Source organism: Eulemur rufifrons, chromosome 7 (genome assembly GCF_041146395.1).
Source record: "Eulemur rufifrons isolate Redbay chromosome 7, OSU_ERuf_1, whole genome shotgun sequence".
NCBI lineage: Eukaryota > Metazoa > Chordata > Mammalia > Primates > Lemuridae > Eulemur > Eulemur rufifrons.
Window position 1 is genome coordinate 256,911,336 of NC_090989.1, and position 16,981 is coordinate 256,928,316.

At 34.6% G+C, this 16,981-nt stretch overlaps 1 protein-coding gene across 1 annotated transcript in view; it reads left to right on the forward strand.

Annotated features, from left to right (window-relative positions):
- The window catches only part of STX17 (syntaxin 17), a 43,242-nt gene that overhangs the window by 10,881 nt on the left and 15,380 nt on the right, over positions 1-16,981 (forward strand). The window contains exon 3 of the mRNA XM_069474479.1: positions 12,679-12,904. Coding sequence (XP_069330580.1) covers positions 12,679-12,904 — 226 coding nt within the window. The remainder of the gene's footprint in view (positions 1-12,678; positions 12,905-16,981) is intronic.

Genomic DNA, 16,981 nt, shown 5'->3' on the forward strand with positions numbered 1-16,981 from the left:
ATTTGAGATTTAGATGGAAATTTGACTTATCCCTCTATATATGTATTTATTGCTTGCTAACTAGATTATAGGCCTAAAGAGCAGGGACAATGTCTCCGCTGTTTATATATTTCACAGCACCTGGTGCCCAGCAAGATTCAGTGTTTATTGAATGGTACTGAGCATGTTAATGTTAATGAGATTATCGTGACTTGGATTTCTTACCATCTTCACCATTTAATATTAATATATCACTTAAAATCAGGTGATTTGCTTGAGACATTTGTTATGGTCAAACTATTTGTTTACTGACTTTTAAAAATATATATATTTACATTATTGACCTCCATCTGGCATAGAAGATTTATGTGTGCCATTAAAATAGTGAGATCGAAACTGTTGTTAGATGAGCTATTTGCTTAGTTTAATTCATATCTGCCCTGAATTTTTTATTTAGGCTTGTTCTTTGCTAGTTTGTGTAAAAGTTATTTTGGGACAAATAATTTCGTGAACACTTATAGATTTTCTAGATTTATCATTATTTGATTTATATAGTAACAATTATCTTTTTACTTTCATTATGGCATCTTTTGATGGAAAGGAGTTGTTAATTTAAATGTAGTTTATCAGTCTTTCTCTTATGGTTCATTCTTTTGGTGTCTTGTTCAAGGAATCTTCTCTATCCTAAATTCAGCAAGACATTTTCCTATTTTTCTATTAAATGTTTTAAACATTTTGCTTTCAGGTCTTTAAACCATTTGAAATTGGTGGCATGAGGTAGGCATAAATAAAATTTCATTTTATTTCATTTGGAAAACCAGTTGTGTCACACTATTAGCTGATTTCTATAGTACCACTTCTGAAACATATTATAATTCCATATATGCACAGGTCTGTATCTGATCTTTCTATTCTATTCCAGTGGTCAGTTTATATATTTCTGCACCAAGTTCCACACTGTCTTAATTATGACAGTTTTAAGGTAAGGCTTGATTTCTGGTAGTACAATACTTCATACTTACTGTACTACATACATACTGTAATACTTCTGGTAATACAATACTTAGTCTTCCTTTTCAGGAGTGTTTTGGCTACACTCAGCTCTTTAGTCTTCCATACAAAATTTGGAATCAGCTTTCCAAAGTCCATACCTAATCTGGTTGGGAATTTGAAAACTGCATTGAATGTATAGATCTATTTAGAGAAAATTGACATCTTCACAATGTCTAGTTTTCCTCCCTATAAATATAGGATAGTCTTGTATTTGTTTTTATCTTCTTTAATATTTGTGAGTCTTTATAGTTTTCTGCATACAAGTTGTAGTAGATTGTACTTTTAGAAGATACCCACAAAAATATCCCCATCCCACATGGTCTACATTATAATCTTGTTACTCCCTTGCCAACAGGTGAAGGCTAATTCCCCTCCTCTTGAATCCAAGCAGAAGTAATGCTGCTTCCTTGTTGACTTTTGTTAGTTAATTTAAAATACATGGTAATTGCGTTACTTTTCCCCATTTTTGGCAGCTTGTCATACAAAAGTATGAAATGCATATTTTAAAAAGCTCAGTCTCCCTGCCCTCCTCCCCAAATACTTAACATATAGTAACAATACTAGTTGATAATAGAGGATTCTGAAAAATTTATAAAATTTTATAAAAAATTTATAATTTCTGCCTTGAAGGGACTTACCTAGATGAGAATTCACAAACAGTTAAATATTTAAATAATAGTTTAAAACCTTAGTAAAAAATTGTCAAATGCATTATGGCAATCAATAAATGATATAGTACCACCTGTCTGGATGCTGGATAAGGATAAGGTATTATCCTCATTTTTTAGATAAATAGAAGACTGGAGAGCCGACAAATTTGGTGTTTGTCTAAAGTACAAAGAAAAAAATTTAGTGTTTGTCTACAGTAATAAGTGGTAGTGCAGGAATTCAGTTTATCTGGCATAGTGTCAGTGTTCTTAGATGGCACTTAATGAGAATCTTTAATAAGAACCAATTCCAATGTTATATATTAATGTTTTATTTTTAATCTGGAAATACTAACTCAGGTGGATAGAGACTGGAGTACTGCACTTAACACCTATGTAGTAGATGCTTATTAGATATTTCTTGGAAAAATGAATGGAGACCTTTTTCTCCATTGATTTTTACTCTTTTTGGTGGTTTAGTTAATACTTTTTAAGCCATATATATTTTGGGGGGAGGGGTACTTTTTGATGTTGAAATTAGTGTGAAATCATTATACTACTATCAATACCTTAGCGTAGCAGTTAAGTAATAAAAGTAAAGAATAGTCAAGATTTATTTTAATTAAATAATTATGACTCTAGAGCCCTTATTACTAAATTATGGGATATCTAGAATGTGTTTACTCTAAGTTATTTGAATGTTTACCAGTGACTTGTGTTCTATGTTTGTAAAGAAATTAGATTAATTATTATGATACCAAATGTTTTCTGCTGTATACAATTTGCTCTCAAAATTACATGTTGTAAAAACACATTAGGAATCCTTAAATCAATATTTAACAAAGGCAAATATATGCATAGCCACTCTTCTTTTAATCATTAAATACATAATTAGCCATTTTTCAGAATTTTCAATTAACTTAGAATAATTACTTTTTATAATACCATCAGTATAGATAAGTATATATTTGAGTATATCTTTTAATCTTTAGATAAATTTTGAAACATTTCTGAAAGAAGGAAAAAAGCTGTAAGTAGTTATTAAATTTAGCTATAAAACTAAAGAGAGAGAAAGAGAGAAGTCATCTTTATTTTACTGAAAGTTTAGCCATAGTTTACAGTTTACTACTTACCGCAAAGCTTGTCAAATACTGAGTTGATATACTTTCTTTTTTTAAACTTACTTCACTGATTATAGACCCATTGATCTAACTTGTGGATATTTCTGCAAATTTTCAGAATCTGGCATAATATCTGCCTTTCTGGCCTGATTATTAGAAGAACAGAAACATTTGAGCAACTACTATTTTCTAGATACTATTCCAGACACTGAGGATACATCTGTAAGCAAGACAGAAGAAAATTCTTATTTTCATAGAACTTATATTTTGGTGGCAAGTGGAGAGAGCAGAGACAGACTTTTTAAAAGTAAATAAATATATATTAGATCTGTCATTCCCAGTCCCTGGGCCGTGAACTAGTACCAGTCCGTGGCCTGTTAGGAACTGGGCCACACTGCAGGAGGCAAGGGAGCGAAGCTTCTTCTGTGTTTACAGCTGCTCCCCATCGCTCGCCATCCCCCCATCCCTCCCTCTGTGGAAAAATTGTTCTCCTTGAAACCAGTCCCTGGTGCCCAAAAAGTTAGGACCACTGTAGTTAGATGGTTGTAAGTGCCATGAAGGAAAGTAAAGCAAGTTAAAGGGAACAAAGAATCACAGAAGATGATGTGTGTTCTTTTAAGTAAATGGTGGTTGTGAAAGACTTCTGAAGGAAGTGAAAGCATAAACCACAGGGAATAATAGGGTTTTCCAGGCAGATGGAAGATGAAGTGTGAAGACTCAGAGGTGAGAGGAGACTTGGCATATTCAAGGACTAGTATGAAGGTCAGTATGGCTGGTGTGAGCAAGGAGAGTGTGGGAGATGAAGTCAGAGAGAAGAGCTGGCTCAGATCATGGAGGGCCTTGCAGGATGTGGTAACTCAGAGTTGAGTAGAAAGCTCTTGGATGGTTCATAGCAGACCTGCTATGACTTTAAAATATCACTTGACTATTATAAAAAGGATGACTTTTAAGGCGGCAAGGATGGAACCAAGAATACCAGTTAGGTGGCTAGTATAATAATCAGGATACTATGGGCCTAATTTTTTAAAAAATGCAGATAAACACGTATGCAGATAATTTTGTATAGAATGTTAGGGGCTTAATATGTTAGATTTTTACCTACTCTCTTTGTAGCCCTAGTAAATGATTTTGAACTCACAAGCTTGACAGGAATAAGGAACTACCCTAATATCAACCTTAATATTGAAGTACCTTTTTGAAAAGTTACACACACTGTAAATATACAAAAATGTAGAAAATAATAAAAATAATACAACAAACACTATGTACTCATCACTCAACTGAAATAAGTGAAATCTTAATATTTTGCCTCAATTGTTTCCTTTTCTTTTTTTGAAGAAGACTTTACAAATACCACCAAAGCTCCCTTGTGTATCCTTCCTTGTTTCTATTTCCCTTTCTCCCACCAAGGAAATCTTTTCCCCTGATTTAGGTATTACCATATCTGTTCACATAGCTACGTATAAATAAGATGATCTTGTTTTGCATTTTTCCTTCTGCTTTTTTCCAAACAAATTTCTTGAGGTATAATTGACATACAATAATGTGCACATGTTTAAAGTGTACAATCTGAGTTTTGGCATATGTACATACTATGAGACCATCACCACAATCTGCACATGTGAAGGATCTAAGTTGTGTGCTCCTAATGAGAATCTAATGCCTGATGATTTGAGGTGGAGCTGAGGCAGTGATGCTAGCACTGGCAAGCAGCTGCAAATACAGATTATCATTCACAGAGAGGTTTGACTGCACAGTGACCATAATAAATCAGTTGCTTGCAGACTCATATCAAAACCCTATCAGTGAGTGGCAAGTGACGATTAAGCTTTATATGGTGGCAGGCTTTAGTGGCAAGTGAGTTGATGTACTTCAATTGTATAGCTGCATCTAGTGGCAGGCTTTAAGTCAGAATCCAATACTTATTTTAGTCTGTATGTGGCCCGCCCATTATTTTATTTACCACATCCATCTGTACCTCTTTCCCGCACTGTGCACTTGTCTCAGAGTTTTGGTATGCCTACAAACTAACTCAAACAAAAACGAGTAAAAAACAAACGTCACTGGAGAGCTTCCTTGAATAGGGGGAAAGACCCAATGATGAGACAGCAGAAGACTCTAAGACTGCCAACAAAATGAAAGCTGCATTTAAAAGAAAATATCAAGAGTCCTACTTAAATTACAGGTTCATTGCAACAGGTGATTCACATTCTCCAAGCCCATTTTGTATAAGATGTGGCTATTGGCTATCCAGCGAAGCCATGAGAGCTTCAAAACTGCTTCACCACATGGAGATCAAGCACCCTGCATTAAAAGACAAGACTTTGGAGTTTTTCAAAAGAAAAAAATGTGAACACAAAGAACAGAAGCAATTATTGAAGGCCACCACTTCACCAAATGTGTCTGCAATGAGAGTGTAATTCTTAGTGGCTAACTGCATTGCGAAAGCTAAGATATCCTTTACTATTGGTGAAGAGTTGATCCTGCCTGCTGCTTAGGACATTTGTTTTGAACTTTTAGGAGAGGCTATAGTTCAAAAGGTGGTACGCGTTCCTCCTTCAGCTAGCACCGTAACTAGATGAATTGATGAAATAGCAGAGGCTATTGAGGCACAATTGTTAGAGAGGATTAATGAGTCACCGTGGTATGCAATCCAGGTTGACCAATCTACCAATGTTGACAAGAAGGCAACAATGCTTGTTTTTGTGTGATATATTTTCAGGAAGATGTGCATGAGGATATGTTGTGTGTGCTTTTGTTGCCAACCAACACCACAGCTGCAGAACTATTCAAGTCTTTGAATAATTACATATCAGGAAAACTTAATTGGTCATTTTGTGTTGGTATATGCACAGACGGAACAGCTGCCATTACTGGACGGCTTTCTGGTTTCACTACTTGAGTCAAGGAGGTCACTTCTGAATGTGAGTCTACACACTGTCATCCACAGAGAAATGCTGGCTAGCTGAAAATGTCACCTGAACTGAACAACATTTTGCAGAATGTGATTAAAATTATCAACCACTTTAAAGTATATGCCCTTAACTCACATCTGTTCATGCAGCTCTGTGAGAAGGTGGACACAGAGCATACATGTCTTCTCTTATACACAGAAGTGAGATGGCTTTCTAAAGGTAGATCACTGGCCAGAGTTAGAATACAATAGTTATTCCAGAGATATTTTTTTAGAAAAACAGTCACCCCTGGCAGCACATTTCAGTGACACAGAATGTATTGCAAAACTTGCTTACTTGTGTGACATACTCAACCTGCTCAACAAACTCAATCTGTTACTTCAGGGGAGGATGACAAGTGTGTTCAAGTCGGCAGAAAAAGTGGCTGCATTCAAAGCCAAACTGGAATTATGGGGGCGACGAGTGATCATTGGGATTTTTTGACATGTTTCAAACATTAGCAGAGATTTTGAAAGAGACTGATCCAGGGCCATCTTTCTCCCAACTGATGCATCATCCCCTTTCTCAGCTTTCATAAGAGTTTGAGCATCACTTCCCACCCACAAAAGACTGCTTTTTTTTTTTAGAAGAGGATCAACTGCTTGAGATTGCAAATGACGGTGGCCTTAAAAGTATGTTTGAGAAAACTTCATATCTCCATATATTCTGGATTAAAGTCAAGGCGGAATATCCTGAGGTTGCCATAAAAGCACTGAAGAGCCTGCTTCCATTTCCATCACATTGTCTTTGTGAAGCAGGGTTTTCTTCAGTGACAGCAACCAAAACGAGATTATGGAGTAGACTGGACATAAGCAACACATTTTGGGTGTCACTGTCTCCCATCACTCCCATATAGGACCGTCTAGTTGCAGCAAAACAAGCTCAGGGCTCCCACTGATTCTGCATTATGGTGAGTTGTATAATTATTTCATTATATATTACAATGTAATAATAATAGAAATAAAATGCACAGTAAATGTAATGCGCTTGAATCATCCCAAAACCATCTTCTCCCACTGGTCCCTGGAAAAATTGTCTTCCATGAAACTGGTCCCTAGTGTCAAAAAGATTGAGTACTGCTACTTTAGGGTCTTACTTTTATGCTTCATTAGGCTTCACTGGAGCAGTGCTTGGTCTGTGGCTAATTATTCCTCATTACTGAGGCAAACCTTTTTGAGTGCTTTACCCAATGCCCTGTGAATTAAGAGTGTTTTCCGATTTAGCTGGTGGGTGCAGCCACTGTTTCCAACTTTGAGTGAGCGCTGGGCACTGTTCCCTCTAACTTTTCAAGATGGTTCTTTCCCCAGCTTTGGTTAGTTTCCTCACATAAAGGTTCTAATCAGTTCTCTGCTGAATGTTGATATTTAGTGACCTCTAAATACTGATGTATCAGTTACCCGTCTGCATATTTCCAGGTTCTCTCTCAGCTGCTGCTGTCTCCTCTCCAGTGCAAACTCTGCTTACTTTGTACAGAAGCATCAGTCATTTATTATTATGTTTTGAAACTGTTAGTAGGCTAGACTCAATTCTCTTCTCTGGGATAAGGGAACATTAGTATTAAAAACGATTTTGTGATCAAAATTTGAAACTAAGTGAAAGAGTTGGCAATTGTTTATAATTCACTAAAGAACATTAACTTGGCTTTCGTAGAAACTGGATAAACCTAGCTTTTTCTCCATAGCAGTGATGATGTGGAACTTATTGAGAAGACAGATTTCTGGGACTCACCTTAGAGATTCTGATTCACTAGATTTCAGACCACATTTAGAAAGATACAGCTCTGTAAGGAATCTATCCCAGTTCTGTAAATAGCACAGATACACAAAAATCACTCATGAAATTCGTAGAAGTGAAATGTGATTTTCATGATTTTACTAAGAGAAATACGGAACACTTTAGCTACCTACTTTTTAATTTTTTTTTAAATGGGGGGATTTAAAAGGAAGAAGCAATAGAAAAGAGAAGGAATGAAGAAGAGAGTAGAGAAGCAAATATAGTAGACAGAGTTAGGAGAAAAGAAGAAAAGATTAGGGAGAAGCGCCAGGTAGAGAATGGAAGAAAAGATTGAAGAGTAGATTCTAAAGTGAATGCTATTAGAATGCAAATTGTTTTATATTGTGAGCTTTAGAGGAATTTATGACTTAAATTTTGCTTAAAATTTTAATGAACTGATTAATAGAATTTAGGATCCTTGACCTCTACTGTGATTGGCATAGGTTCTACAGAACCTCAGAGAGGAAATTAAATCTAAGACACCATCAATTGTTACACACACCCTTATTTTGTGTACCTCTAGGAAAGGAAAAGTACTGCCAGTTAACTATGGCATGATACTTTTTTACCATCATTTTAAGATACTTTCCAATTTTAGAAATATTAAAATAAAAGATATTGTGTTCTATAATTGATGAAATATAGTATTTAAAGGATTCTACCCTACCTCTGTCTTTTCCCAATCTATTCTTTCTATTTAGTATGTTCCATTTTCCTGGTATTATTTTTCAGAGACAGTGCAAATTTCCCCTCCTTCATGAAGCCTATCTGTAAAGATTTAGATCTTTACAGTAAGATACATTTCAAATTTCTTTTGAGCATGTTTCTTATGCCCCCTTTAATTTTGAATATATCTTCTTAATAGAGATATAAAAGCAAAATAGGAGTTAAGTAGTTCTGCTTTCTCTGCATCATCTGTTAACATTATACCATCTGCCCTAAGCAGTAGGCCTGACCCTTCTTTCTTGTTCTTACTCTGCGTGTATTTTTTAAACCCTTTTTATTGTTCTTAACATTTTTCACCAGCCTCCGCTCATTCTGGGCTCTTATTTTACTTACAAGATTCTCCTTGTTTCAAGTCTCTTAAAATTCTTAACTTATCATAGCACACCTTACACAACCATATTGGTTTCTTTATTAGATGCCACTTTCTTTTCTTCTTTTCTTTCTTAACAGATTAACTTTTGGGGGGCTTTTTTTTTTTTTTTTTTGAGACAGAGTCTCACTCTGTTACCTGGCCTAGAGTGCTGTGGCATCAGCCTAGCTCATAGCAACCTCAAACTCGTAGGCTCAAGAGATCCTCCTGCCTCAGCCTCCTAAGTAGGTGGGATGACAGGGGTGTGCTACCACGCCCAGCTATTTTTTTCTATTTTTAGTAGAGATGGGGTCTTGCTGTGTTGTTTAGGCTGGTCTCAAACTCCTGAACTCAAGCAATCCTCCTGCCTCAGCCTCCCAGAGCGCTAGGATTACAGGCGTGAGCCACCACACCCAGCAAGATTAACTCGTTTTTATAATGTCAGAATTTTACTTTTTAGAAACTATAACTCTTTTTCAAAAAAATCTTATCACAATATGATTTCTGCTATGGTTTCATATAGCTTTTTTCTTTAAACTTGATAAAATTCACTTCACTAAAGAATCATTAAGCCTAGTATTCCTTTTTCTATCATGAACTTCAAGATGGCATGATTGCTTTCTCGTGGGTTTCATTTCCACTTCACTGTTTTATGCTTGTATGTTAGAATTAATTCCAAAGGAGTAGTTCCTTTCATTGTTTCTTCCACTTAATAAAACATGAAATATTACATATGATAGTGACTTATGCTTTTCTAGAGAAGAATTCTAGGTTTCTTCATAGTTGAAGATTCCTGTTGCTATTGGACTGCTACTTTGCCACTTTGTGGAAAATATTAAGAAAACATTCATTCACTTACCATATTAATTAAACCATACTATATACCAGGGACCAGACAGGCCTTGAGGATATAATGGTGAAGAAATTAGACATGGTCCCTCTTTTTATAAACTTTACAGTTCAGTTGAATGAATGAATTAATATCCTTTGTCCAGCAAGGTAGTACCTAATATACTTCCGTGAAAAGATCTCTACTCAACTTTACGCCTACTCAAATGCTTTCAACTTTGTTTCTATCTTAGGTTAATTGACCTTAGAGGTCAATATAATGTTCTTTCCTAAAAGAATTATTAAAATTTTTACTATGAAATATGACATATGTACTATAAAATTCCTAAAACATAAATACATACCTAAATAAATTATTATACTAAGAATTCTCATGTACCACTCCTTGGATCAAGAAATAAGCTGGGTGCAGTGGCTCATGCCTATAATCCTAGCACTCTGGGAGGTTGAGGCGAGAGGATTACATGAGTTCAGGAGTTTGAGACCAGCCCAAATAAGAGCAAGACCCTGTCTCTACTAAAAATAGAAAAAATTAGCCAGGTGTGGTAGCACACACCTGTAGTCCCAGCTACTCGGGAGGCTGAGGCAAGTGGATCACTTCAGCCCAGGAGTTTGAGGTTGCAGTGAGCTATGATGATGCCACTGCACTCTAGCTGGGGCAACAGAATGAGACTCTGTCTCAAAAAAAAAAAAAAAAAAAAGAAAGAAGGAAAGAAGGAAAAAAAAATAGACAGTTGCCAGTATCCTGGAAGGCCTCCAGAGCCTTTTCCCAATAACAAATACCTTTTCCCCTGCGAAAGTAATCACTATCTTGATTTATATGTTAAATACTTCCTACTTTTTCTGTATAGTTTTACCACCAAAGTATGTCCTTGAGGCTATAGTTTAATTTAGCCTGTTTTTGAACATTATATAAATTGAATTAAACAAATAATATTTTTTGTATCTGGCTTGAGATCTACCTATGCTTTTGCCTGTAACAATAGTTTATCCATTTTCATTGCTATATATAGTTCACTGAATGTTGGTATGCCATAGTGTATCAATTTCTTCAATTGATGGACATTTGAGTTGTTTTCAGTTTCTATTATAAATGCTACTAACATTCTTTTTTTTTTTTTTTACTGGTGCACATGTGCATAATTTCTGTTGAGTTTATATTCCTAGGACAAGAATTGGTGGTTCATTGGGCATACTTATTTTCAACTTTAGTCAGTAATGCCAAAGTATTTTCTAAAATAGTTGTACTAACTTTACACTCCATCCAGCAGTGATTACAAGTTCCTGGGCACAACATCCTTACTAATACCGTATTTAGTATTGTCACACCTTAATTTTAACTGTTCTCGTGGGTAATTGTGGTTTTAATTTACATTTACCTGATTATTAGTGAGATTGAGTAACTCTTTCTTTGTCTATGAGAAATCTCCATTTAAAGTTCTTGCTTACATTTCTATGGGTTGGTTGATGACTTTTGTGCCATGTTTGAGAGATCTTTCCTATCCCCAAGGTCATGAAGATATTCTCTTATTTAAGTGTTATTGTTTTGCCTTTGCCATGTAAGTCTACAGTCCATCTGGTTGATTATTGTGTATGGCATGAGAAGGTGTATCCAGTTTTATTTTTTTCCCATAAAACATTTTCAATTTCCATTGTGATTTCTTCTTTGACCTGTGGGTTATTTAGAAAAATGTCTTTCTTCATTTCTAGACATGAAGTGTTTATAGATATATTTTCATTAATGATTTCAGGTTTAATTTTATTATGATCAGAATACAATGATGTCAATGTCAATATTTTTTAAATTTGTTGAAAATTACTCTAAGACTCAGAATATAATCAATTTTTGTAAATGTTTGCTATGTGTGTTTCTTTACATGTATATTCTCAACTTGGTGGGTACGATGTTTTGTATAAGTTATATCAAATGTATTAATCTTACTGTTCAAAGCCCCTATGCTTACCCAAACATTAACAAGCATAATGTTTTGGAAACATCATTTTTTCCCAGCATTGCTCTGTAGTGCCACCTTTGTTAACTCAGGTGCATATATATTTTGGTTGTTTCTGAGCTATTTCATTGTTTATTTGTTTATTCTTGCATCAGTACCACACTGGTTTAATTACTGTGGCTTTATAATCAGTCTTGATATCTAATAGAGGAAGTTCTCCTACCTTCTTACTCAAAAGTGATTTGGCTAGTCTCAGCTCTATGCATTTTCATAAACATTTTAGAATCAGCTTATCAAGTTTCATCAAAACAATACTATCAAACAAGATAATGTGCAGTTATTCTCCTTGATGGTATGGAATAATTTCTGCAGTATGGGTACCTGCTCTTTGTAAGTCTGATAAAATTTGTCTGTGAATCCATCTGGCACTCAATAGGTACTTACACTTCAGTGGTAGTGTGAATTATTGTAGCTTTTTGGGGAAAAAAACAATAATAGCTATTGAAATAAAAATGCACATTATCATTTGAATATTCCTGCTTCTGGGAATCAATCCTAGAAAAAAATAATGTATTAGTATATTCTATAGTGCTAATATATACTAATACGATATATTAGGATTTATATGCAAGGATATTTATCTCTTAGTTTATAATAACTAAAAACTGGAAACAACATGAATGACAGTTGCTCACTGGAGGAGTAACTAAATAAATATACATTAATAAATATATACTACAGGTGTATATATTTATTAAATAAATTATACTATATCTATACTATGGATATCCATGATGATATTGTTAAATTGGGGTGTGGGATGACAAATTATAGATTATTGTATATAATGTAATCCATTTTTTTCATAACAAAGGAGAAAGCCTATATATGTTAGTTGTGTGTATGAGCCATGAGAAATATGTGGAAGATTGGGTTAAGAGAGGATGTGGGATTGGTGAAGTGGGAAAATCATTTTTTCTTCATATGTTTCTGCAGTGTTTGATTTATTATGAAGAACATTTGTTACCTTTGTAATAATTACATTTAATGAAGGAAAAAATGCTAAAACAAATTCAAAGTATGAGGATGTGGGTTCTAAAGATACTGGATTTGGCCAGATAGAGATATGAAAAATAGGAAAGTATTATGCTACACCTTCTATTATAGAGGATATTTGTAATCATTTCCATTCCAACCATTATAACAAATTACTTCTGAAAGGAAAGATATTTTATACTAAGAGATGGGGGCATTAATGATTTTTTTCCTTTATAGCAACTGCGCTCCAATATCCGAGAAATGGAGAAACTTTGTTTGAAAGTCCAAAAGGATGACCTAGTAGTTCTGAAGAGAATGATAGATCCTGTTAAAGAAGAAGCCTCAACAGCAACAGCAAAATTTCTCCAGCTCCATTTGGAATCTGTAGAAGAACTTAAGAAACAGTTTAATGATGAAGAAACTTTATTACAGCCTCCTTTGACCAGATCCATGACTGTTGGTGGTAATGTATTATACTAATTCTTATTCTTGATCATAGTAATGCAGTTAATTAAATCTGATTTCACTGGGTAGATATTGCAGATTATCTGTAGGTTTTCAGAGATCTTCTGCTCTCCCAATATGCCGTGTCCTTTAACCTTGACTGTACCTGGAAATGTATACTGGACATTTTGCAGAATAAAAATTTTGAGGCTGTGCTGTATGGAATAGAACTTCAGGGTTTCAAGCACCCATTTGTTTATGTATTGAAAAGAAATTTTTAAATATTTCCTAAAGATAATGTCATTCGTGTCTACAGAGTATTCTTCACTCCTTTCCAGGTGCAGGGGTGACCTATTCATTCATGCTTTTTTTCTTAAGCATTTCGGTTTTCACAGGGGATGTTAGATCTTTCTCCCAGCTCAGTTCTCTGAATAACTGACAACATTAAAAAATCTGTGGTGGGAGTCATGAAGTCAACTTCTAAGGAACAGGCCTATGAAACTTGTCATTATGTCTCTTCTAAGGATATAATTGATAATTGTTGATCACAATATAATAATGTCTTTAACCCTGAAAAAATTCTTGGCTTACTACATAGTAGTACTTCAAAGTAGTTGGTCTTTTTTTGTCTTATGGATATTGAATAGAATAACTGATAAGGTTTCACTACTTGAAGTGTCTACTAGAAACCATAAAGCCAAATTTTTTAACCACCAAAAGTCAAATTTTTTAACTATCATAGCTTTATTTTATAACTGCTGCCCTTGTTTTCCTTTTTTGTTTTGGTATCTCTCTTTTATTTTTAATTTTTCTTATCTTGTTACATTTTGTAGATCTTTCTAAGCTGCCTTTAATCCTTATGGAAAAGGTGGGATATAAAGAAATTACAAATTATAACAGAATCTTAGCGATGATATATTAATACCTGCCCAGTTTTTCTTTTTTTATTTACCTAGGGCACTCCTGCACCACTCTCAATCTCCAAAGCCAGATTATTTTTAATTTTTTATCTTCAGTGCTAATGATGCAGTAATTTACAGGGAAATCAAAAAATATATATTAGAAGAAACAGGCCACTATTCAGAGTTTCTGGGTAACCTTTTGTGGTATCCTTAGTAGCTAGCATAATACTTGGCACATAGTTGACCACTCATAAATGGTTTTTTTTGTTTTGTTTTGTTTTGTTTTGTTTTTTGAGGCAGAGTCTCGCTTTGTTGCCCAGGCTAGAGTGAGTGCTGTGGCATCAGCCTAGCTCACAGCAACCTCAAACTCCTGGGCTCAAGTGATCCTCCTGCCTCAGTCTCCCAAGTAGCTGGGACTACAGGCATGTGACATCATGCCCAGCTAATATTTTCCATATATAGTTTTAGTTGTCCATATAATTTCTTTCTATTTTTAGTAGAGACGGGGTCTCGCTCTTGCTCAGGCTGGTCTCGAACTCCTGTCCTCGAGCGATTCTCCTGCCTCGGCCTCCCAGAGTGCTAGGATTACAGGCATGAGCCACCACGCCTGGCCATAAATGTTTTATAAATATAAATAAATATCTTTTTAGAGACAATTTTAGAATTTCAGTTGTGCTGCAGTCACTTCACTCTGTAGATAACCAGTACCTAAAATGTTTTGGGGAGAAGGAGGTGATAGCACTCAACCCTTGGTTGAAGAATGTTTGGAAAGAATGCTTTGTGATAGTTTGTAGTTACTGTTTTCATTATCCTGTTCATCTATAATTGTCACTAGCATATTGGGAGGTTGAAGGCTGTTCTTATCTCTCAGTACAAACTGAAGCTTAATGTGCATATGTGGAGAAACTGGGCTTTATAGTTCTGTGTGATTAAGGGAACATCTTATGTACCCAGACACTGTGACAGTTGTGATGGCTCTAATAACAGTGAAGATAAGCTGTATTTTCTTGAAAGAGTAGCTGGCAGCAATCTCTTTTTTGTTTTTTTGCTTTGAATTGCCCATCACCAGCAATTCCCTATCAAACAAAAATTTTGAGTTGTATTCAAGGGTTTTCTCATAATGTGATAATATTCTAATACTTGCCTTAATTTGCATTTAATTATTGCATTGTTTGTGTTTCTACCAGTAGAACTGTTTGGACTCAACAAATTTGAGTTTATATATAATCAGAGGAATTGGGTGATTATTAGAAGAAGGCAGTTTACCCAGTTTGCAGGCAATTAACTTTCTCCATAGGAAGCTGACTAGTGTAAAAAAAAAAAAGAAAGAAAGAAAGAAAGAAAAAAAAAGGTTGGCAGAATTGAAGGAAGCATGTGTATGGAGGAAATGAAAAAGATTGGAGTAGAGCCAGAGGATGAGGGAGAAGAAATAGCAATTGAAATTCATTTTCCAACTCTCTTGATTCTCAAACTTCTCAATTCATGGAACACCAAATAGACTAAAGACCTGGGAGAAAAGTACAAAATTAAATCTCTGAAACTAGTGCTGATTTCAATAAGATAGTCTTTCTATTCTATTTCTATTCAGATACCTCAGTTATACCTAAAACAGTGTGTAGAATTTCAAATTCTGAATAATCTGCTAGTTACATTGTGCTTTGACTATGAAAAAATTGCCAACATAAAGCCTTTAAAAAATTACTGTCTCACCAAGTGCCTGAGTATTTCACCAAGTGTGAGAATTTCTACTATATTGCCTTAAATCTGGAAATATTATTAAGAACCCAAAGGATAGGAAAGAAGAAGAAAAATGAAAAGAAAGCAAGTAAATAATTTACATAAGCCTTCAATAGTGGGGTAGAAGTTGGGTTTGTTCCGTATGTGGTCGTCTTCCGGCTGTAGACTCTTTTTTGTCATTCTACATGTTTTTATCCTGTGGTCTCCGGTTTTTCCTTATTTTTGCTTTAGATACTCATTATAGTAGGAGCAGCCTATATGGAAAATGTGTTTTATTTGCATAGAAGTTAAGTGCCTTAAAATACTTTTTCCTTTACAAATTCAATCTGATTCTAAATAAATTGGTTGGAAACATCAGCAGAGATTCAGGAGCAATGTTACCACATTTCCATGAGTGAGATCAAAAATACAAAAATAGTTTTTCATTTACAGATAGAAATAACAAGTAGAATAGGATGTTTTATGTTCTCTGGAGAATGAAAGAAGCTTATTAAGTTTAGGGGGAAGCTGTGATGATTTTGCTGTTTCTTTTGTCCAGATTCTGAGAGTTCCTAAAGCAAATCTTCTCTGCCAATCTTGTTTGATCTGAGAAACTCCCTTCTGTTTCACCCGTGTATGGTTTCATTTTTAGCATATTGCTTCCCAGCAAGAGAAGTGATGAGCCTATAAATCTGATTTGTATTTAGAAAGGTGATTCAAGTCATACAGAGTGAATCCGTGCTTCTCTCCATCTTTGTCTTTCTTTACTCCCAGGACACACACTTCAGCAGCCCAATAGGAACAGAATCTTATTACATTTTAAACAAATATTCACAAAAGAATCCAATCTTAAAACTGCTGGGAACTTCAGACCAGCATATTGAATTTGATGAAATATTAGATTTTTATCACAGGTATATGCATATACTGAACAATTTTGTGAAACATGTAGATAGTTTTGTATTATATGTTTCAGAAGATGTATTTTCTGTTGATTTTAATTTTCTTAAAAGTCTTCGTTTTGAGCAGCTAAGGTAAGCCATGACTTAGAAGTCATTTTATTTTGATAGATAGGTGTAGGTAGATGATCAGTAAATTAATTTTACTATTTTTTAAACTGCCTGAACTTGAAAAAAATGTAAGGAATGCTTTTGAATTAATTTACATTTATAATGAAACTTTTTCTAATGTAGTAAAGTTTAGTGAAAAATTTCTTATATATTGTGTTATATAATTCTTGGTAGAATCATTACTGTCCATGAAGTATGGAGAAAGAAAAAGGGAGAGAATATTTGGATATATATAGAAGAGAAAAGTCTTATAGCCATGTTAGCCATGTTGTTTAGTTTATTTCTTACTTCAACTAACGTGAGCCAGCTATCTTAATTTTGAGTTTATAGCCAATTATAAGGTTTTACAATGAATTCTAGAGTCTGAAAAACAGTGGTAAGTGATACATACTTTATTCTACTTGCCCT